This window comes from Lactuca sativa, chromosome 4 (genome assembly GCF_002870075.4).
Source record: "Lactuca sativa cultivar Salinas chromosome 4, Lsat_Salinas_v11, whole genome shotgun sequence".
Lineage (NCBI taxonomy): Eukaryota > Viridiplantae > Streptophyta > Magnoliopsida > Asterales > Asteraceae > Lactuca > Lactuca sativa.
This window is the reverse complement of record NC_056626.2, coordinates 254,414,903-254,437,247: the sequence shown is the minus strand read 5'-3', so window position 1 is coordinate 254,437,247 and position 22,345 is coordinate 254,414,903. Positions and strand designations below refer to the sequence as shown.

Sequence of the window (22,345 nt, the reverse complement as noted above, 5' to 3'; positions counted from 1 at the left end):
CAATGAAAATATACAAAATGACAAAAATACCCCCGGGTTGCCTCCCGGTTAGATGCCCCTTTTTAATGTCGTTGGCTCGACTTGGACCCCAACTATTTGTCAATTTTCATACTTTGGATCCATTACTTCCTCCACCTCTTCATTCTTGACTTGAAATCCTTCATAATAAGGCTTCAAACTGTGACCATTTACCTTAAAAATCTTCCCGGTTTTCTCACTTGTGATTTCTATTGCACCATGCTCAAAAACATTAGTGACAACAAATGGTCCCACCCAACGGGACCTTAATTTACCAGGAATCAATTTAAAACGCGAATGGTAAAGTAGTACCTTTTGACCTTTGTGAAATACCTTGCGTGTAATCATTTTGTCATGGAATGCAGTGGTCTTTTCCTTATAAAGAATCTCATTCTCATACGCTTCATTGCGGATTTCCTCAAGTTCTTGTATGTCCAGCTTCCTCTTCTTTCCCGATTCACTTAAATCCATGTTGAACTGTTTGATCGCCCAATAGGCCCTATGTTCCAACTCAACGGGTAATCGACACGGCTTTCCAAAAACGATACGATATGGAGACATTCCAATTGGAGTTTTGTATGCAGTGCAGTACGCCCACAAAGCATCATCAAGGCGTGTACTCCAATCTTTCCTTGTTGTATTAACGGTTTTCTCCAAAATGCCCTTGATTTGTCGATTGCTCACCTCAGCTTGTCCATTTGTTTGTGGGTGGTATGATGTGGAAACTTTATGAGTGACACCATATTTCTTCAAAACACTCCCGAGTATACGATAACAAAAATGTGTACCACGATCACTAATCAAGGCCTTTGGAACACCAAATCTAGAAAAAATGTTAGCCTTCAAGAAATTTATCACAACTTTTGAATCGTTAGTACGGGTAGCCTTTGCTTCCACCCACTTGGAAACATAGTCCACAGCCAAAAGAATATAAATAAAACCCGAACATGATGGAAAAGGTCCCATAAAATCAATGCCCCAAACATCAAAAATTTCACAAACTAATATGGGGTTTAGGGGCATTTGATTCTTTGAGCTTAAAGAGCCCATTCGTTGACATTTATCACAACTTGAACAAAAAACATAAGAGTCATGGAAAATACTTGGCCAGTAAAATCCACTCTCTAAGACTTTTCTTGCAGTCCTTTGAGGACCAAAATGTCCTCCACAAGCATAAGAGTGACAAAATGTTAAGATAGAAGATACCTCATATTGATCCACACATCGTCTAATCATTTGGTCAGCACAATATTTCCACAAATATGGCTCATCCCAAACATACCTCTTGGCTTCTTTCTTGATCTTGTCTTTTTTCCATCGAGTCAAATCTGGTGGAAATTGATTTGTGACAATGTAGTTCACAATATCGGCATACCACGGGGCAACTTTTGTTGAAAACAAGTTTTCATCGGGAAATGCATCATGAATGGGAGTTGAATCATCGGGAGGAACAATCCTACTAAGATGATCAGCTACAAGATTTGACTTTCCGCTCTTGTCTTTGATTTCAATGTCAAACTCTTGCAAAAGTAATACCCATCGAATGAGTCTAGGCTTCGAATCCTTCTTTGCAAGTAAATACCTAATAGCTGCATGATCAGAATAAACAATGACTTTAGAACCTAGCAGATATTGACGAAATTTCTCTAAAGCAAAGACAATAGATAACAATTCTTTTTCAGTTGTTGAATAGTTAGCTTGTGCACTATCAAGTGTTTTTGAGGCATAGTAAATGACATTAGGAACATGGTCTTTTCTTTGCCCTAACACTGCACCAACTGCATGATTACTGACATCACACATGATTTCAAAAGGCAAACTCCAATCCGGTGATTGAAGTATTGGTGCTGTTATCAATAACTCTTTCAACTGATCAAAAGCTTGCTTGCACTGTTTGGAAAACTCGAATTCTGCATCTTTTGTAGGAGCTCACACATGGGACGAGATATCTTGGAAAAATCTTTGATAAACCTTCTATAAAATCCTGCATGACCAAGAAATGAGCGCACCTCACGAACACAAGTGGGATAAGGTAAAGATTTTATGACATCTATTTTTGCTTTGTCCACTTCTAGACCCTTAGAAGACACAATATGACCTAGTATGAGACCTTTGTCAACCATAAAGTGACACTTTTCATAATTCAAAACAAGATTGGTCTCAATACATCTTTGCAAAATCTTTTTCAAATTACCCAAACACTCATGAAAAGAATTACCATAAACTGTGAAATCGTCCATAAAAACTTCAATGATTTCCTCAACAAATTCCGAAAAAATACTTACCATGCACCTTTGAAAAGTGGCTGGCAAAGCCCAAAAGGCATTCGCCTATATGCAAATGTTCCGAAGGGACATGTGAAAGTAGTTTTTTCTTGGTCCTCAAGTGCAACGGGTATTTGATGGAAACCGGAATATCCATCCAAGCAACAATAATGTGTTTTTCCCGCTAACCTTTCCAACATTTGATCAATGAAGGGAAGTGGGAAATGATCTTTCCGGGTTGAGGAATTTAGCCGTCTATAATCAATGCAAACTCTCCACCCGTTTTGCACACGGGTGGGGACTAACTCACCTTGGTCATTCTTTGTAACGGTAATACCTGTCTTCTTTGGCACAACTTGGACCGGACTTACCCACTTACTATCTGATATAGGGTAAATCATTCCCGCATTCAACAACTTCAAAATCTCTTTTTTCACAACCTCCATCATTGGAGGATTCAGACGCCTTTGAGCTTCTCGGGAAGGCTTGTAATCTTCTTCCATAAGGATTTTGTGCATGCAAAGCGAAGGACTTAGCCCTTTGATGTCGGCTATAGTCCACCCAATTGCTTCCTTATATTCCTTCAAAGTGGTGACAAGTTCTTCCTCTTCTTTTGTTGACAACTTGGGGGAAATGATCACTAGCAAAGTTTCCTTGTCTCCAAGATATGCATACTTGAGATGCTCGGGTAAAGTTTTTAGCGCCAATTCCAGTGCCTGCACAATAGAAGGAATAAGTTTTTCATTAGACATTGGTATTTTTAGCTTTGGAACATCAAACCTCATTTTCTTCTTCTCATCCATGCAAGACACAACCTCCATAATCTCTTTATCAATTGTAAATTGATTGGCAAGTTTTTCCACTCTTTCCTTTTGAAGATTCCTGTCTAAAATGAGAGCTAAAACATCAAGATTAGACAAATCAAAACACTCCTCTGTCAATGGTTCAATGACATCCACAAAATTCAAAGATGAAATATCACTTGGATATCTCATAGCATCATAAATATTGAAATTTATCACCTCCCCATCAAATTCCATGGACAATGTACCATCATAAACATCAATTTTCGTCCTAGCTGTTTTCAAAAAGGGTCTTCCTAGAAGAATTGAACTTAAATTTGGTGAGTCATCATCATCCATATCAAGGACATAAAAATCTACCGGAAACACTAGTTCATTCACTTAGACTAACACATCTTCTAGCACACCTTTTGGATGTACTAAAGATCTATCAGCCAATTGAATGATTACCCCGGTCTTCTTCAATGTGCCAATATTTAAAGTTTTAAAGATGGAAAATGGCAAAACATTGATAGAAGCTCCAAGGTCTAGCATAGCTCGTGGAACATGAAGATTACCTAATTTGCAAGGAACCGTGAAAACACCCGGATCCTTACATTTTTGAGGTAATCTTTTTTGTAACACCGCAGACACATTTTCTCCTACTTTGACAGTTTCATTCTCTTTCAGTTTTTTCTTAGATGTACATAATTCCTTAAGGAATTTTGCATACCTAGGGACTTGTTTGATGGCATCAATAAGAGGGATATTTACCTCTACCTTCCTGAACATCTCCATGATTTCATTGTCTTCACTTTCACGCTTTGACTTGTTTAATCTTGAAGGAAATGGAGGAGGAGTGACTTTTGCTTCAATAGGAACTTGCTTGGAAGGTGTTTTTGACTTCTCTTCTTCTTTTTCTAGCTCCATTGTTTCTTCTTCTTCAACCATCTTTGGACCTTCATATTCTTTGCCATTCCTCAAAGTGATGACACATGCACTATGTTTTGGATTCTTCTCGGTTTGCGCGGGTAGTTTGCCTTGTGACTCCAATTTACTCACAGAAGTGGCGAGTTGAGTCATTTGTTGCTCCAAAGTCTTGATGCTCGCTTTGGTCTCATTTTGAAAGGTTTGAGTACTTGTGGCTAAACTCTTAACAATGTCTTCCAAAGACATTCCCGATCCGCTTGAACTACTTCCTTGATGCATATTTTGAGGTTGATATTGAGATTGATGAGGAGGTTGAGTTGGCTGGAAATGTGGTTGATAATTTTGTTGGTGATGCATTTGATTTTGAAATGGGGGTCTTGGTTGATAAGGTGGTGGTCTAGGCTGAAAATTGGTATTAGGTTGATGCCAATTTGGATTGCTTCTTGGCTGGAAGTTTCCTTGCTATTGACTTGAAAATCCCAACTGTTGGTGATTGCACGCCCTTGTCTTTTGCAAGCATCATTACTACCTTAGTCAACTCAGAAAGTTGACTTTCAATTTTTGGAGTAGAAATTTCTTTCACCCCCCTTGGTGCGTCACTGTACCACTCTTCTTCTTGGACTGTATGTTTAGACTCTTCTGCCATGTTTTTTATAAGAACTCTGATTTCTGTTGGAGTCTTATCAGCTATAGATCCACCACTTGATGCATTGAGTAATCTCCTATCCCAAGATGACATTCCTTCACAAAATACTACAGCAACTGATATTCTGTAATCCCATGTTATGGACATCTTGAGCACAATTTCTTGAACCGTTCCCAATAAGTATGCAATGCTTCTCTCTTTTGTTGCTTGATGCCAATTATCTCTCTACGTAAAGCTGAAGCTCTCATTTCGGGAAAATATTTATCCAGAAACATCCTTGCAAGTTCATTCCATGTTGTGACTGACCCCGGTGGTAAGTCATACAACCACTCCTTGGCTGAATCTTGTAAAGCAAAGGGAAATGCGCTTAACTTGATTTGATCTTCTGTGACTTCATGTGGCTTCATACCCACACAAACAACATGAAATTCCTTAAGGAATTTATGTGGGTCTTCATTCTCAAGACCACGGAATGAGGGTAACAAATGGATGAGTCCAGACTTGAGTTCAAAGTTGATTGTTGCAGGGTAATTTATGCATAAAGGTTGTTGGGTGACATCTTGAGTGGCCCATTGTCTAAAGGTTTGTTCAGGTGGGGGATGTGGAGGAATTTGATTTCGTCCATGGTTGTCTGCCATGGTAGGAGTATGTGAAGATGGTGGGGTGATACTTTTGGATGTTGGAGAGGATGTAGTTGATAGATTTGATGAAGAAGCTCCGGATTTTTGTTGTTTCTTTAAAAGTCTGGCTTGCTTCCTTCTCTGTTTAGCAGATTTTTCTATCTCCAAATCAACTGGTAAAGGTGTACCTGTGCGAAAAGATCTTGGCATAAACAATTAGTACTACCGTATCCCCGGCAACGGCGCCAATTTGTTTGGTTGTCAAACCAACAAATGATGGGATAAAATAATATTAATATAACTCAAATCACTGTTATTTCTAATACTAAAGATAGTATAGAGTAAGCAGGGTCGGTCCACAGAGATACGGGACTTTTTATCTTGCCATATTTTCACACATAATACAAGTAATATTAAAATGGGGGTTTGTATTTAAACTTGAATTAAACTTCATAAATAAGAAAGATTGAAAACAAACGCAGCAAAAGAAGTACATTTCCGATTCTAACTCTTATATATGTATTATGTTGAAAGATGTAATATGATTATAACTCATGTTCAATCTAGGTTAGTAAGTTGGATATTAATAAACTCTAATATCCAAATTGGCAAAAGTATTTTATTCAAAATAAGCTCTTTAAATAAAACTTCATTTAACTGATTCAACCCAAATAAGCTCTTGCATTAAATCATTAAATGACATTAGGTTCTTGCACTAATTACCAACAATGTTTAACATTCCTCTTAAGCTTGGGAATATAAACATTTAATCTTTGATTGCACTAATTTTGATCTAATTACAACCAAGTAAGTGAGTGTTACTAACATCAAATCATAAAACATATACGAATTTCATGATTTGATTAACTAGATTGAATAGAACCCTAGTTCATTGATCAAGTGAAAAAGAGAACTAACCAAACACATGATTAAGATCAAATCAAAGATTACTAGATGTTAAACACAAGTCAAATTCAAGTCACATCCTAACAACACATACTTAAGAATCCAGATTCGGAAATGATAATAAAATCAACCACACATATCTAGGTTGGACTACAAATCAAACAAGTTTAAACTTCAAATTGACTTACAAAAAGAAATTAAAGTGTTTTCCAAGTGTTAATCTACTTGTAAAGGCTCTGAAAATCGTCTCTTCTCCTCCCAAAATCCGACCTAACTCCCATCAAAACTGATTGTCTCAATTATAAGAAGACAAAACCACTTTAAAAACTGCTGAGACGTTTACACGGCCCGTGTAAACCAAAGGGTTCCATTTACACGGCCGTGTAAACAAGAAAAGTAGAATGCTTAATTCTTCCAGGTCTTCGAAGTAGAATGTCCTTGCATATACGTTTACACGGCCCGTGTAAATTATAGGTATACATTTACACGGCCGTGTAAACTCCTGTGAAGCCAAATTCTTCATTTCTTCATTCTCTCTCTTCAAAGCTCCAAAACTTCTACAACTTTGTCTCCAACTCTTGATAACTTCCTCCAACAAGATCTAACCTTCATAAGTCCCTGAAATATCCTAAAAGCGTGTGAATGGAATTGCATCATGAAAAATCCCGAAAATATACAAAATGCATGAGTTTAAACCTAAATGTAATGCACTTTTATGAACTAAAACTATAAAAATGAATGCATGAAATGCACCTAACAAATCTCCCCAAGCTTGAACCTTTCTTGTCCTCAAGAAAGAACAAGAAGATTTAAACTGGAAAAAAAAATAAAATAGAAGAAAAGAAAAGAAAATTAAAGTTAAAACTATTTAAAACTTAATGCATGAAATCAAAACAAACATGAAAAGATCCAACCCAATTACCCTGTTTTGTACCATAGTTGAGAATGTACCTATCATGCCTTGAGTTAACTTTGCTTTAGTCTCAAAATATTAAATGATAATAGAAACAAGACTTTGGCCACTCCCTAGTACAACTCAACAGAATTAAAGATCACAACACTTATTCCTTTTCAATATTATCAAGTCAATTCTTGGAACAAATTATGGTCTTACTCTCGTGAAATTATATGTGACAAAACATGCTCAACCATCTTTGTTTCATAAAATATAACAATGTTCGATTCCAGCTATTTGTTGGTCAACAACAATCTTTTTCTGAAAAATCTTTTCTAAAAATTCCCTAATATTTATCCAGATTGGTTACAAACTTCAAACCACTTACACCAGTCGAAGTAATTAACATTTAGTCCAATGTCATAAATTCAAATCCAAGTCCAAGGGAATCTTTTCACAGCCAAGTATTTTTCCTAAACACAACATCTAATTAAACTATAAACACAACAATGTACAAACTTTCTAATTACATTTTTTTTACAAATAAAGCTCATGGCTTTCTTTGAAATCCGTGTAACAGGCTTTCAACCAACACATCCAAATCAAATGACCTTAGTGTGCTAGATTTAAAGAGATCCCTCGGGTTTACTTGCCCGAACCTCAAAGGCCACAGATTAGCTTTATTTGCTATTATTAAGTTCATGACTTTCTATGGAACCCGTGTAACGAATTTTCAATTCAATCAGTCCCAAACAATTTAGCTTTAGGAGATTAGGTGTAAAACACCCCTCAGAGTTTACTTGTTCGAATCCCAAAGGTCACAGATTAACTTAATAATAGATTTATTATTATTATTATTATTATTTATTTTTTTTACATATATACGTAAGATCTATTATTATTATTATTATTTAAATACAAATAACTAAATTAACACATAACACTTAATTTATTTATTTATTTGGCCGATTTCTTTATATTTTCGTGCTTGACTTTTTTGTTATGGGACATCTCACGGTCTATTACCGTGAGTGACTTCTAGACATTTTTTGGGGGACTAAATGTTAACATGCAAAAACCCGTAAGTATAGTTAAAAGTTATGTCCTCAAGCAGGGTATATAAAAGGGAATGAGTAGAAAGAACTTTTAAGAGCGCTGGAAGGCGGGACATTGAGATTTTGCATTCTTTTTATGAACTTTTGAATTTGACATTTTAAGTTCAATTGAGCATTACTACTCATAAGACCGGTCATATGTCCCAAAGAATCGACTCATACCTGTTGTTATGCTCCAGTGTTGACAATCTTCTCATTTTCTGCTTTGCACAAGTAGCTTCGGGAGATGTGCTCGTGTGATTAACATGCTTTTAGATTTTTTTTTAATAAAAATAGCAAGTAAAATCTCAAGGCACACAACTCACTTACCATCTCAACTGTTTTGAGAAGATTTGGCTGCTTGGAATTGGATCAAAAAATTTTACTTTTATTTTTTTTTTCAAGTTAAATGAAAATGCAAAAATATAGATGCAAAATGCAAAAAGTATAATAAAAATAGAGTAGAAAGAAAATCTTTTTGGTTTTTGAAATTTTTTCTAAAAAATGACAAAGAAAAATAATGCAATGCAATATGTACAAAATTTACATGCAACCTACATGCAACGGGATAATGCATGGATGGATGCCCCTCCCCAAGCTTAAAATAAGCATCGTCCTCGATGCTTGGAGAGAGGCATAGTTGTCCTATTGAGGACCGGGCGGTTGAGATGGAGGGAACTGTGAAGGATAATCTGCAGGATAGTAGGGCGGCCATTGGGGTTGGGATGTTGATGGTGGCTGCGGTTGTGTGGGAAGGACAAGAACTCTATGGAGATCGCTTAGCAGGTGATGAATGTTGCGGTTGTGCTGCTCTTGAGCGGCCCATCTTTGATCCTGCTCAGCCCAACGCAACTCTTGTTGGGCCCAATGCTCTTCTTGCAAGTTACGGTAGTCTTGAAAATCAGAAGTGATTTCAGCGACACCCGTATAAATTTCTCCGATTTCCTGCTGTATACTTGTGTAACGGTGGTTCAGACGTGCAAACTCACCCATATAAAGATTGTGTTCAGAAGAAGAATTAAGAATAAAATAAGCGTCAAAATTAAAGTGTGAGATAAGCCCAACATCTTTGAATAAAGTTGTAGTGGTTGAAACAAGGATTCCGGAGATATAAGGAATGCCAAAATCCGAGTTATAACGAAGAAGTTATGACCTGTCGAAGTTTCGAGACAGAACCGGCACGACGCCGAGTGACGTAAAATATGAATTTAAGATAGACCGATATTTAGCCTTAGAAATCTAAACGAAAGTCATAAATTTTGTTAAACCGAGAGCGTGCATAAAAGGAACGCCCAAATCTGACTTCGTATGAGGAAGTTATGATTTTCTGAAGTTTCGACGTGGCAGTATGCAGCCCGAATACTCGATTTGAGATCGAGCGGTTTTTAGCCGAAACAATCTAAATGAGAATCGAAGATCTCGTTGTTAGTAGCGAAACGATGAAAAGTTAGGCGAGAACGGACGTCAGACGAAGAAGTTATGAATTTATAACGAAGTTTTTCTGTCCCGGCCTTCTAAAAATAAATAATAAAAATAAAAGTCAAAATTAGCCGACGAAGTCTAAACGAAAGTTGTAGAGTATGGTCTGACCTTCGCATGGATATAAAGAACGTCGAAAACGGAGCTCGTATGCGAAAGTTACGTAATTTAGAAGTTCGACGAGTCAATTACGCCCCGCGTAATTTGAGTACGCCCAGCGTACTCAGTCGGATGCAACTTGTCTGACCAATACTCGAGTGCCACCAGTCGACGCACGCAGTGACGTCAAAGTACGCCCCGCGTACTGAGTACGCCCTGCGTAATTTGAGATTACGCCCCGCGTAATCCCAGACCCTCAGCCTATAAATAGAACTCAAATTCAGCCATTTTCTCTTGTTCAAACTCTTCCCTCTCTCTAAGTTTTGCCTCGTTTTGCGTGCCGTTTATACCCTGAAGCCCCGGTATCATTCCCGAGCCCCGAAGCAAGATCTGAAGCCCCGAGGATCCCGAAGAGCGTTATTCCTGAGCCGAAGCTCTGCCCGCGAGGAGTTCGATTTTGGTGAAGATCTTCCAGATCTATCGAAGTATACTACTTCTATAAGCCGTAGTGCTGTCGGATCATCTTCTGATCAAGTGAGTGTGTAGTTATTTTCATTCCAACGCAATATTATGAAGTATATTATATAAAATACGTGCTACGTGTATATATTGTGTTGTTATATGTGTGAGTGTATATTCACTCCCTTCTATCTCATAGATCTGACTTACTCTCTATGAAATACGTGTTATGTGTGTATGTCTCATCTGTTATGTGAAATATGTATTGATTAAAGCATGCTATACAGGTTTTTAAACTATGTATAAAAATGTATATTTTTATCTACTAATATGTTGGGTAGAACATGGGTAGATAATTGGTGTGTAATAAACAGATGAGAGGCCTCGGTGTTATTGGTGTTATTCTAGTCATTCAGCAGAGTATGGATGACGACCACGGACTATTCTAGATTGTCCTGTGGAACACTAGCAGGCTCATTACCTATAGGTGTTGTGAACGACGTGTTCACCGGTGTACTCTATCCCCCACATGGTTGCCTTTAGGACACTTATTGTTGAGGAAGCCCCTCTGCAGTAATGTCCGTCCCGATGAAAAATCCTGAAATAGGTTCCTTATAATAGACGTTATTTTTAGGAACGTAAGGTGAGGATAACGGGAATGGGTAATCGGGTTATTTGTTGATTGTTGAAATTAAATATAATTATTGTGGGTTGAAAACCCTATATGCTCACCAGGCTCCCAAGTCTGACCCACTCAGTTGATTTGTTTTACAGGAAGTGGCGCAAGAGCTTAAGATGGGCGAACATCAAGTTGTTTTGTTTGCAAGTCTTTATATGTATATATTTGTTGAATGACTTGTAATGCTATCGTTTATGCTTTATGATCTGTATCGGAACATGACATCCCGACTTTTGATTATGAAATGAAGTCATATTTCTTTATGAAATGTTTTGATAAATATCTATTTTATCATGTTTTGTTTTTGGGAACAAATTCCGCATCTTTTTTAAAACTAAAAGGATTTACTCTGAAAATGTTTAAAAAGCATAAATAAACCGGTCTTTTCTGGTCGAGATTTTGGGGATGTCATAGGCTGGAATCGAGCAAAATCACGTATATAGTGATTGCATGGCGACGACTCGGCGAGTCTGCTCGCGAGTCTCCGAGTTGTCCCCTTTTCGTTGTGTCGAGTTTGAGTGGTGAGTCACGGGGTGTAACTCAGTGAGTTGGAAGCCCAACTCATCCATGGAGGAACTCGGCGAGTCGATGCCCTGACTCGGCGAGTTCAAGGCAATCTTCTTAGATCAAGAACCGACTCGGCGAGTTGTTCATACAACTCGGCGAGTCACAGCATAAAGTGTTCTTCAGATGAAGATGAACTCGGCGAGTAGCATAAAGTGTTCTTCAGATGAAGATGAACTCGGCGAGTAGGATGAAGGACTTGAACCTCAGTTTAGAAGAAGAACACGTCGAGTCAACGCCTAACTCGACGAGTAGGGACGGGATCCAAGACAATCGATTGGATAGGGACTCGGTGAGTTGGAGAGCCAACTCGGCGATTCGGGTCAACTGAAAGTTGACTCTGACTTTGACTTATGGCATGATCAGGGGTAAAATTGTCATTTTACCCAAAGGACAGTTAGCAGTGTTTGATTGAGTATGTTGTAGGAATTACAGCCGAAGGATTTCCGGAGCAGCAGCAGCAGCAGTAGACAGTCAGTTCCTTATCAGATCAGCAGCTACTTCGAGGTGAGTTACCTTCCAGTAGCGGTGGGTCTACGGCCACAATGTCGGCCCACCAGTAGGGTTCATATGATAGATGATGGTCTTTGTGATATCATCTAGGATCGCTACTACCTGACATGTTATATGCTAGCATGATATGTTGTATGTGATAGTAGTAGAGTTCGGTGGTTAGGACCGAAGGGTAGTCAGACACCCCAGATACGTCTGACAGTATGTGATGATATGTTTGTATGTTGGCTTGTTATGTTTTATGCGATAGAGGTAGTAGGAGGGGACCAGTCCCCGAGGTTCGATTGTTAGGACTGAAGGGTAGTCAGCACCCCAGAATGGCTCGACATGGGTAGGTCAGCGCCCCAGAATGGCTTGACATGGGTAGGACGGCACCCCAGAATGGCCGCACGGGTAGTCGGCACCCCAGAATGGCCGTACTGGGTAGACAGGCACCCCAGAATAGCCTAGCAGTATGTGTGATATGTGTTTGTATGGTATGTGGTACGATGGGGGAACTCACTAAGCTTTGTGCTTACAGTTTACAGTTTTGATTTCAGGTACCTCTTCATCAAAGGGGAAGGAGCTGGCGCGGTAGCGGCACATCATGCACACACTCTGGTTTCCGCATTTACTAGATTTCCCTGGGATTTATACTCTGATAATTCGATTGGATGTATGATTTGGCTTTTAGACATGATTTACGTTGTGATGTAGTTTGATGAAACAATGTTTTTAATTATTAACATTTACTAAAGAAATGTTTTAAAAACGAAATTTTTGAACGTGAAAATTGGGTCGTTACAAATCAAACTAAGTTGTTTATCTTTTGAGCTAATTTGTGTTTCAAACAACTTTAAACCCAAAAAATGATTTAGGTAATACATACATATATATATATATATATATATATATATATATATATATATATATATATATATATATATATATATATATAAACTACATAGCCCATAAATTTTGAGCCCCTTGGAGTCGTGGGCCCTGATCGATCGACCGGGTTGTCCACCGTCTGGACTCACCCTGGTTTAATATCATTCGACTTTTAAATTAGATGCCCTTTTGTCAAAAGTCAAAATGTTGGGGTACATAAACATTTAATATCTTATTACAAATCTTTTTATTTTTCTATCCACCAAGTACACATCTTTCATATATTACACATGCTTTAAAATTATAAGGTGGCATTTCTTAATTATTGTAACATTACAATTATTATAAAATAGTTATATCATCGATAATTATAACATCAATAAGCAAACCATTTCATAAAAATATCAAACGTCACTTACTTCTTAAAAATTTAATGTTTACAACTTATAACTATCAAAACATAAAAGAATAAGGTTAGTGATGGATAAAAATGAGTTTGACGTATAAATAATAAATATGAGATACAGGGGTGTGCAAAAAAACCGCAAAACCGAAAAACCGAGCCGAACCGGTCAATCCGAAACCGAAAAAACCGAAACCAAAAAAAACCGTAACCGAAAAAAACCGAAACCAAAAAAACCGAATATCAACGGGTCGGTTTTTGGTTTTCATATTTAGGTACCCGCGGATACCCAAACCGAACTGTTTGATTATATATATATATATATATATATATATATATATATATATATATATATATATATATATATATATATATATATATATATATATATATATATATATATATATTATTTCTGTAATATTGTTTTGATTGATCTATGAGTCCAATAACCTAAACAAAAATCCATATCGACAACTCTAATTTTGTTATTCTATGTTCATTTGATTTTCTTGTTATTTTTATTATTGTATTTATTATACAAATTATAATATATGCTATTTGAACTTCATTACGTTTTTAAACTTCATTATGTTTTTTATAAATTCTTTGATTTACTAATTTAAGAAAGAGATAACTAAAATGGAGTTTGTAGTTTCAATTAAATTTAATTTTTTATATTTTAGCGGGTACTCGTGAACCGAACCGTAGTTATCCGCTTTCATACGGTTCGGTTTTTTTGTCAATACGGTTCGATTTCGGTTAGTGCGCATGAGGTATCCGCTCCATGGTCACGGTTCACAATTTTATTACTATCCGAACCGAACCGAACCGCTCCGTAAAGACTGATCAGATATATCAAGTCATTTGATTAACAAGACGTAACAAGGCCCACAAAAGAAGCCCAAAGCCATCAAGTAACTGCCAGAGGAAGATGTTGGTGATACAGTTGCTTTCCCCTCGAACAACGAAGAGAAATTCAAAAAATAATAATAAATAAACAAAGGAGTGAAAGCATGAATGTCACTAGCGGTGGCGATGGTGGTGGAGACGAGGACGTTCACACATCCTCCGCCTTGACCAACTGGACGCACACCGTCTCCCAAAGATACCAACACCTTCTCGACAAGTCAACACCATACGTCCGCCACCGTTGGATCGGTTTCGGCGTCGTCTTGTTCATCTACGTCCTCCGTGTTTCCTTCGTTCAAGGTTACTACATCGTAACATACGGCCTAGGGATCTACATTCTTCAGCTCTTCATCACTTTCCTTTCGCCTCAGGTTGATCCCGAATTTGAAGAAGATCCTTTCGATGGCCTTGCCCTACCTACCCATGGATCCGAAGAATTCCGCCCCTTCGTTCGTCGTCTTCCCGAATTCAAGTTCTGGTGCGTCCCACATTTTGACCTAATTCTCGTATGTTATTTGCGATTGATTCTATTGCAATTGGCTGCAGGTATTCAATTACAAAAGCAGCTTGCCTTGCTTTTGTGTTGACATTCTTCCGTGTATTTGATGTTCCTGTATTTTGGCCGATTCTATTGTTCTATTGGATTGTATTGTTTGTTGCAACAATGAGGAGACAGATAAGGCATATGATAAAGCATAGATATGTTCCCTACACTTTTGGCAAACGGGTAACAAATTATACCTAAACTTCTCAGATTAATCTCGATCCTGTAAACTGATTGGATGATGCATTTCTCATCTGTTTCTAGCGTTACACAGGAAGAACAGAAGAGGTGGTTGATGATGCATCCCCTGTTGCAAGTTGAATCTTCATTGGTCACATTTGTTGCATATTACAGGTACATTGAAGCAATTAGATGATTATTATAAGTTAGAATAGCGATTTCATTAACTGAATTTGTTATACATTTCACAATCTTGCAATATTGAAAAACAAATTGTTAGTTTGCCTTAATTAGTACTTGTCATGATGTTTGTTATATGTTCAGACTGTTTGCCATTTTGAAACATGATCATTTGGGGAAAATTGTATAGAATAACAAAGGACTTCTGTTCGATTTTATATTAAATAATGCATGGTTATAACTTTATGATGATTGATTGATACCAAAGCAGATTATCAAACAAAGATAATGATGTCACATAAATATGAAAGATTTGTAGTTATCAAAATAAAGAAGAGTGACAAAACATCTCCATTGATGGCTGGTTTTGGACCAATCAACTTACTTTTAGAAGCTTCCTTCCTAAATAGACTCCACGTATTTCTTTTTTACTTAATGTGAAAGACATAATAGGAACACTACTATACATCACCTCTTGATGATCATTCAGTCTCATTCAGATGGTTTATTCAATTAATAGAAAAGGCAAACTTTGTGTATATAATGCTTTATATAAAGAGTTGAAAAATGAAAAAAATTCCGTGCATACAATGTTTTTTATTTAGGCAAATATCACTAATTATTTATGCTAATATTAATTACATGGATAGATATATTCTCTCACTAATCTATACATATGAATTATCTATGCATGAAGTGTAATAATGTATAGTATGTTGAAAAAAGAAGCAGAAATTAACCAAATAAAATATATTGTCATAAAAGATTATTTGCAGACTTAAATTAAAGTTGTGGAAATAGCAGGGAATCTGTTCAAATGCAATAAATAGTACAGGAAGAATCAATGCCAGAGTATTTACAAATCAAAAATCTGATAAACAAAACTATCATATCAGATTTCAACCCCTCAAAGCAAATCGTGATCACCTCTCTCTCTCTCTTCATCTTTCACCTCTTAAGCAATGCTCCTCTTTGCCTTGGTTGGTGTTGCAAGAATCCTCTTGATTGCCATTGTTTCCAACGGGCTGTTCTTGCTCTGTTTCCATCAACAATCAAACCATTAATCAAATACAAAACAACACAAACATCCAAATGAAAGGGTATTCACGTCTTTTTTCACAAACTCCTTCAACCTTTTTGAATGAGAAAAATTACAAATTGTCTTTTACATATTGTAATTCTTGTCCCAATCAAATTTACTTATTTGTAAAACCCAAACATGGCACTGTGTTCTTAATATAACAAACTTTTTGTATGGTACAAAAAGTTTGTTATTTTGTTACATAGGATATGACAGAATAGTCTAGCATTGCAAACCGATACAATGCTAGGATGTCCTATCCTATGTAACAAACATGAGCTTAAGGTAACAAATTTTTTGCATGGTACAAAAAGTTTGTTATTTTGTTACATAGGGTATGACAGAACAGTCTAGCATTGCAAACCAGTACAATGCTAGTATGTCATATCCTATGTAACAAACATGAGCTTAAGGTAACAAACTTTTTGAATGGTACAAAAAGTTTGTTAATCTATTATATAGGATAGGACAGAGTCTGTCCTATCCTACATAATAAACAAGAGCTTAGCTTAAGGTAACAAACTAACCTTTGAGCAAGTACCCCTGCACACATCGCAAATGGGGTAATCATGTGGGCAGCAACTGTAATGATCCTCACAGCAAGTAGCTCCCTCCAACGGGCAGCAGCCCCAAGCAAAGCAATAACCATAATACTCATAGATACAGCAACAGGTAGTTCCTTCCGGGCAGGTGCTGTACTCATCACAAACTGTTTCAGGTGTGACCGGTGATGGTGGAGATGGGCCAGGGTTCGGTGGGTTTTGGCCAGTTTTGATGGGGTAAGATGGCTCCATTGCTATACCACAAAGCCCTGTTTTATCCGCAATGTTTCTTTCCATTTTCAAGTAACCTGATTCACCCCACTCTGCTCCCCATGAGTTCTTCACTATCCAATAGTCTTTCCCGTCTTGGGTCCCGTACCCAACTGCCAGCACACCGTGGTCTAAAGCGGTCCCACATTTTCCTGTGAACACACCCTGCAATAATCCCAACCAATCATAGGTTAGATACTGAGGTTGATTAAAAGAAATATTAAACATGGATGACATATTATTGACATTGCTATAATTAGATAGATTATTCAGAGTAAAAATGTGATAATAGAAAGAAACGAAAATAGGATGCTTGCTATAAATAACAACACATTACCGAAGTGTAGAACTGAAAATCACGACCACCGGCTTCAATAGCAACGGATACAGGCTGGTTTGAGACGGCCTTTTTCAATGCTGACTCATCGTTGACTGGAACATCTTCATAACCATCAATGGAAACAACCTTTGCGTTCTTCTGTATAAACCAAAATTACATAACAAAAAACACCAAAGTTAAATAAAGTAAAGTGAATCCGGATTAACTTAAAAGTAACAAATGGTGAAAGTTATTATTGGGTATGAACGAACCCTATAGGTGTCACATTTCCCATCTCTTCCTGTGTAGGGGTAGTCTTCTTCGGTGTCAATTCCACCATTTTTGATAATGAATTGGAATGCGTAGTCCATGAGACCTCCATTGCATCCTTCATTGTAAGAAGTATCACAGTCCACAAGCTCTTGTTCTGAGATGGAAATCAAATCGCCTGTCACGATCTGGTTGATCCCTTCCACTGATCCTGTGGTTGAAAACGCCCAACAACTCCCTACAAGAAAACATGAACATCAAAGTGTTAAATGCAAGAAATAGCAATTATATTGTATATATTACTTTTTGTTAAAAACTATTTAATAGTTAATTATAAACAAAATTCACTAAATACATTAATTGAATTTCTTTCACTAAAGAGCCAAATATTGGATTGGCTTGATTAGAAGTTATATAAAAGAAAAAGAAACTACTTTTTTTAATGAATGATGTGGTTGGTTGTGGTTCATGAACGTTGATAATAGGTAGCCACTGAATTTCTTTAAAAAAGAGAGTATGCATAGGTTTGATAAGATCTATGATTGTATTTTTTAGATTATTAATAACAAAAGTAAATTACGTTATTGTCCTTCTTCGTTTACCCATTATCCAAATCATCGATAAACTACGACGACACACCCTATAATTTTGACTATGAACAAAACTGATTCGAGTAAAGGACGCCTAACTACTATGCTAATTACCTAAATACCCTTCACTGATACAGGGTTATTTTCGTCAATATGAGTTATATACGTCAGTCATGATTCATGATGCATATACTTTTTTGTTCGTGATTGCGATTATGTTACCGATACTTTTTCAAATTATTTATGGAAAGGAAATAACTCACCGCAGCTTCCTTGATCTTTGACCTGCGAAACGGCGCCTTTTGCTCTCCAATCAATCGATTCCGGCAAGTCATCGGCGGGGCTGGCGGCGTACCGGTCGCTCTTAGCCTTGGAAACCTTCTTCTTAGCGTCGATCGTCTTGATTCCGGTGTAGGTTTTCCGGTACTCTTCGTTTGTCAGATCGGCGAACTTGTTAAGTCCAACCTTATAGGAATGGTCGCCGGAGTTGTGTTCGTCGATGAACTTGAGGTTATCCTTGAAGATCTGAAACCTCCTGTCCTTTTCCCCAAGAGCGTTGTAGGTTTTACCGTGTTTCACGAGCCATGACTCGTACATAGCATTGACTTCATCGTCAGTACGCCAGTTGGTGGAAGAGGAATCGCCGGAGGTCATATGTGTGGCGTCGTAGCCGATGATCGACATGTCGAGGGCGGAGGAGACGGCGAAGAGGGCGAAAAGGAAGAGGATAGCCATGGATACGACCTTCATGGTTGCAGGCGGAGGAGATGAGATAGAGAGAAGAGAATAATGGAGTGGGAATGGTGGGGATAGGGCGTTTGGTTTTATAATGGGAAAAGGAGATGGGGATTGGAATACTTAATTCGAATTTTAATTTTAAATAGAATTATATAACGAGTGGATAGATGAAAAGTGGTATCAAATTATTTGATATTTTCGAAAGATGAATTTATACGTATTTCAAGTATTTGTATAAACATTATCTACTAGAAGATTTTTTTGTTTTAAAAAAAATCTCGAGGAGTGAAGTGTGAATAGTTTGCTGGAGAAGATGCGATTGGTGGAAAATCCAAAAAGTTAGGCCCAACAAGTCGCACATGTCGCTTGCTTCACGTTTGTAATCACTATTAATGGTTGAATTGTACATTAATAAGGTATTTCAGATCAAATTAATTTTGTTTGGTACGAATAAGATATTTCAGATCACATATGTATATGTATTCTTTAATAAGCAGAAATATATTTTGTATTTTGGATTTTTAATTTCAGATGGAAAAAAAAAAAGGAAAATTATTCCAAATTTTTAAAAACGTATATATGATATTTGATGAACATTGCTTCATGAGGTCGGATTGAGATGTCCCTCTATATCCTTGTGGGTAGAATTCCTCTATGGTCAAGCAGTAAGGTTGTATCTAGACAACACGCATATTTGGTCCACTACTGGGGTTCAGCAAGGAGACCCCTTGGGACCACTTCTCTTTGCTCTTGTGTTACACCCGTTCTTGCATAATATTAGCAACAATTGCAAGCTTCTTCTCCATGCATGGTACCTTGATGATGGCACACTTATTGGAGATTCGAAGGAGGTGGCCAAAGTGTTGGACATCATTACGGTGATTGGCCCAAAATTGGGCCTTCAACTAAATATCAAGAAAAACGAGCTCTTTTGGCTCTCGTGCGACGGTAGGAAGCTACATGAGGGGCTATTCCCAACTGACATCGGGAGGCCACATTTGGGGGTGAAACTTCTTGGGGGGGAGCTGTTAGTAGAGATGCTAGTTTCATTAGCAGCTTAGCCATAAAAAGAGCCGAAAACGCTATGAATTTGATGCGCCTTCTTCCTCAATTGTTTGACCCTCAGAGTGAGCTCCTTCTGCTTCGGTCTTGTATGGGTATTGCTAAGCTTTTCTTTGAGCTGAGGACGTGTCAACCCGTTCACATGGAGGAGGCAATATTCTTTGACAATGGGTTGCGCGGGGCCATTGAGGACATTGTGGTCTGTGGTGGCCCTTTCTTTGGTGACATACAATGGCACATTGCTTCCTTACCCATCAGGTTTGGTGGTTTGGGTTTATATTCGGCAGTAGAGGCTACTTCATATGCTTTTGTTGCCTCAAGGGCCCAAACTTAGGTATTGCAAGACCACATCTTACGGGATAGCGACATATATGGTATGGATTCTGATTATGATGGTGCCTTGGCTACTCTTCGTAACAAGATTCCAGATTCTGACCTTAGCAGTTTTACTATTAAAGATACCGCCCCCCCCCCCCCTAAATCCCATAGTACGCTGGCAAGTGCCATTTTTCGTAAAATTGTCCAAGATATGGAAGTTCATCTCGACATGATGGCCCGTCAGAAAGCGGTTTTCCAATGCTTACGTGCACCACATGCCCAAGATTTTCTTCTTGCTATCCCTATAGATGGGCTTGGCCAACATATGTCTCTTGTGGATTATCGTACTATCCTCAAATATCGACTCATGATTCCAATATTCTCAGCTGACGAGATATGTCCGGTGTGTCACAATGCATGTTTGGACTCCTTTAGAGAGCATGCAGTTCACTGTAAAGAACTCTCAGAGTTCAAATACAGGTACGATATGGTCAGAGATGTTTTGTTCGATATATTTAAGCGTGCAAGAGTTTCCGCTAAGAAAGAGGCACATGTGAATTTCTTGATTGACCCGACAGAAGGAATGTCAACCCTTATACCGATTGACATTTTGATTTTTGGATGGGTCGGAGGGAAACATGCATGTGTGGACCTTACAGGGGTATCCTTTTTCGTGGGCTTGAGGGTGGGGGGTTTCACGGCAAGACTGGCTGCTTTAAAAGCTGCTACCGGCAAAGTCGACAAACATGAGAAATCGTGCATGGAAAATCAACACGTGTTCATACCATTTGCGTTTGATACGTTTGGTTTCCTCGCACCGGATGCGGTAGAGCTTCTTAATAGAGTACAACGGATTATGCATTGCAATGGTATATCCCCTAGTTCTATGAATGTAGTCTTTAAAAGATTGAGCTTTGTTATACAAAAAGGCTTAGCGGCGCAGCTTGTTGCCCGTTTGCCATCTCACTTGTTGTACGATGATAATTAAATCGTCTAAACGTTTGGGTTATATATATATATATATATATATATATATATATATATATATATATATATATATATATATATAATATTTTTTCTAAAAAAAATCCAAAATTTCTAAAAAATATTTTGGTTTTCACTTAAAGCTAAAAAAAGTTAAAAAAAAAAAAAAAGAAACACATTAAAAAATAGATTAGGATACAAGAATTATTTGAAAATCTAAACATTTCGGATTTAAAGATGTAGAGAAAATTATTGAGAAATATTTATGCAAATGTGAAAAACATTGAGCGTGTTTAGCAAATTAGTTGATAGTATTAGTTATAAGTTGTAACTTTTATTTATTTAAAAATATTCTATAAAATTAGATGTTAGCTTTTAAAAATCAAAAAATACCTAAAAACATCACAAGTTAAAAGCTACTTAAAGTAGATTTTTTATTATTAGCATTTTGTTTAAAATAAAAGTTAAAATCTTATATAGGGCGTGTTTGACACAAAACGTTTGAGAGCTTTTAGTTTCCGACGTTTAACAAAACACTCCGTTTTATACAAAAAGTTTTGTTTTGCACTACAAGTTTTTAGCATTTAGTTTAAACAAAATGTTGCATATCTAAAAGCTATATCACACAATTTTTAACAAAACGCTATCAAGTACCAGCTAATTTGCCAAACACACCTACTATCGAACGAAACATTTTTTTTCGAGTTTTTTTTACAAGCTAAAAGTTAAAACTGTATTAGAAGTTTTGTGTCATATGGTACTCAACACACCCATAATATATTATCGAATCTAAAATACATGTTTTGAAATTAAAGCTCATAAATATATAAAAATTGGGTTATATTTGAATATTTCTCATAATTATACGGTACCTTTTGTAATTATCCCATTAGAAAACAATATAACATCCAGAGTTGTTAAATGAGATTGTATTTATGAATGTTGATATTTTTAAAACGAATTTGTTTGATATATTTTAATTCAAAATAGTTCGATTTATTAGTTAAGGTAGATATTTATTGGTTGGATTTATGATTAGCCCAAAGAAGTCAAGTCTCATACAAATTGTCTTCTTGCTCTTTTCTTGCTTTAAACTCAACATTTTCTTCTTTTCGTTTAAGGTCCCGTTTGATAGTT

The 22,345-nt window shown here is 37.1% G+C and overlaps 2 protein-coding genes across 3 annotated transcripts; one reads left to right on the top strand and one right to left on the bottom strand.

The window, feature by feature from the left end:
• Positions 1–14,116: 14,116 nt before the first annotated feature.
• LOC111894710 (protein RER1A) lies at positions 14,117–15,177 on the top strand. Of its 2 annotated transcripts, none has more exons than XM_023890808.3 (3): positions 14,117–14,608; positions 14,677–14,857; positions 14,949–15,177. In XM_023890808.3, the coding sequence occupies exons 1-3, from the start codon at positions 14,235–14,237 to the stop codon at positions 15,048–15,050; spliced, it is 657 nt and encodes a 218-aa protein (XP_023746576.1). In that variant the 5' UTR covers positions 14,117–14,234; the 3' UTR covers positions 15,051–15,177. The 2 variants fall into 2 exon arrangements, with proteins under 2 accessions (XP_023746576.1, XP_023746580.1); XM_023890812.3 differs by having other exon boundaries at positions 14,126–14,608; positions 14,939–15,177.
• Positions 15,178–15,769: 592 nt separating this feature from the next.
• Positions 15,770–18,933, bottom strand: LOC111894705 (low-temperature-induced cysteine proteinase). The gene is made up of 5 exons (XM_023890797.3): positions 18,370–18,933; positions 17,519–17,754; positions 17,265–17,405; positions 16,643–17,092; positions 15,770–16,070 (listed from the first exon to the last, which is right to left on the bottom strand). Exons 1-5 carry the CDS (start codon positions 18,854–18,856, stop codon positions 15,990–15,992), a joined length of 1,395 nt encoding a protein of 464 aa, XP_023746565.1. The 5' UTR covers positions 18,857–18,933; the 3' UTR covers positions 15,770–15,989.
• Positions 18,934–22,345: the final 3,412 nt, after the last annotated feature.

Bases quoted from the DNA above. Each gene is read 5' to 3' on its own strand.
- LOC111894705 (XM_023890797.3), bottom strand. From the start codon at position 18,856: ATGAAGGTCGTATCCATGGCTATCCTCTTCCTTTTCGCCCTCTTCGCC. The intron at 17,755-18,369 runs GTGAGTTATTTC...GTTTTCTTGTAG, and splicing joins CAAAGATCAAGGAAGCTGCG to GGAGTTGTTGGGCGTTTTCA. The intron at 17,406-17,518 runs GTTCGTTCATAC...TGGTTTATACAG, and splicing joins GGAAATGTGACACCTATAGG to AAGAACGCAAAGGTTGTTTC.
- LOC111894710 (XM_023890808.3), top strand. From the start codon at position 14,235: ATGAATGTCACTAGCGGTGGCGATGGTGGTGGAGACGAGGACGTTCAC. The intron at 14,609-14,676 runs GTGCGTCCCACA...AATTGGCTGCAG, and splicing joins CTTCCCGAATTCAAGTTCTG to GTATTCAATTACAAAAGCAG. The intron at 14,858-14,948 runs GTAACAAATTAT...AGCGTTACACAG, and splicing joins CCTACACTTTTGGCAAACGG to GAAGAACAGAAGAGGTGGTT.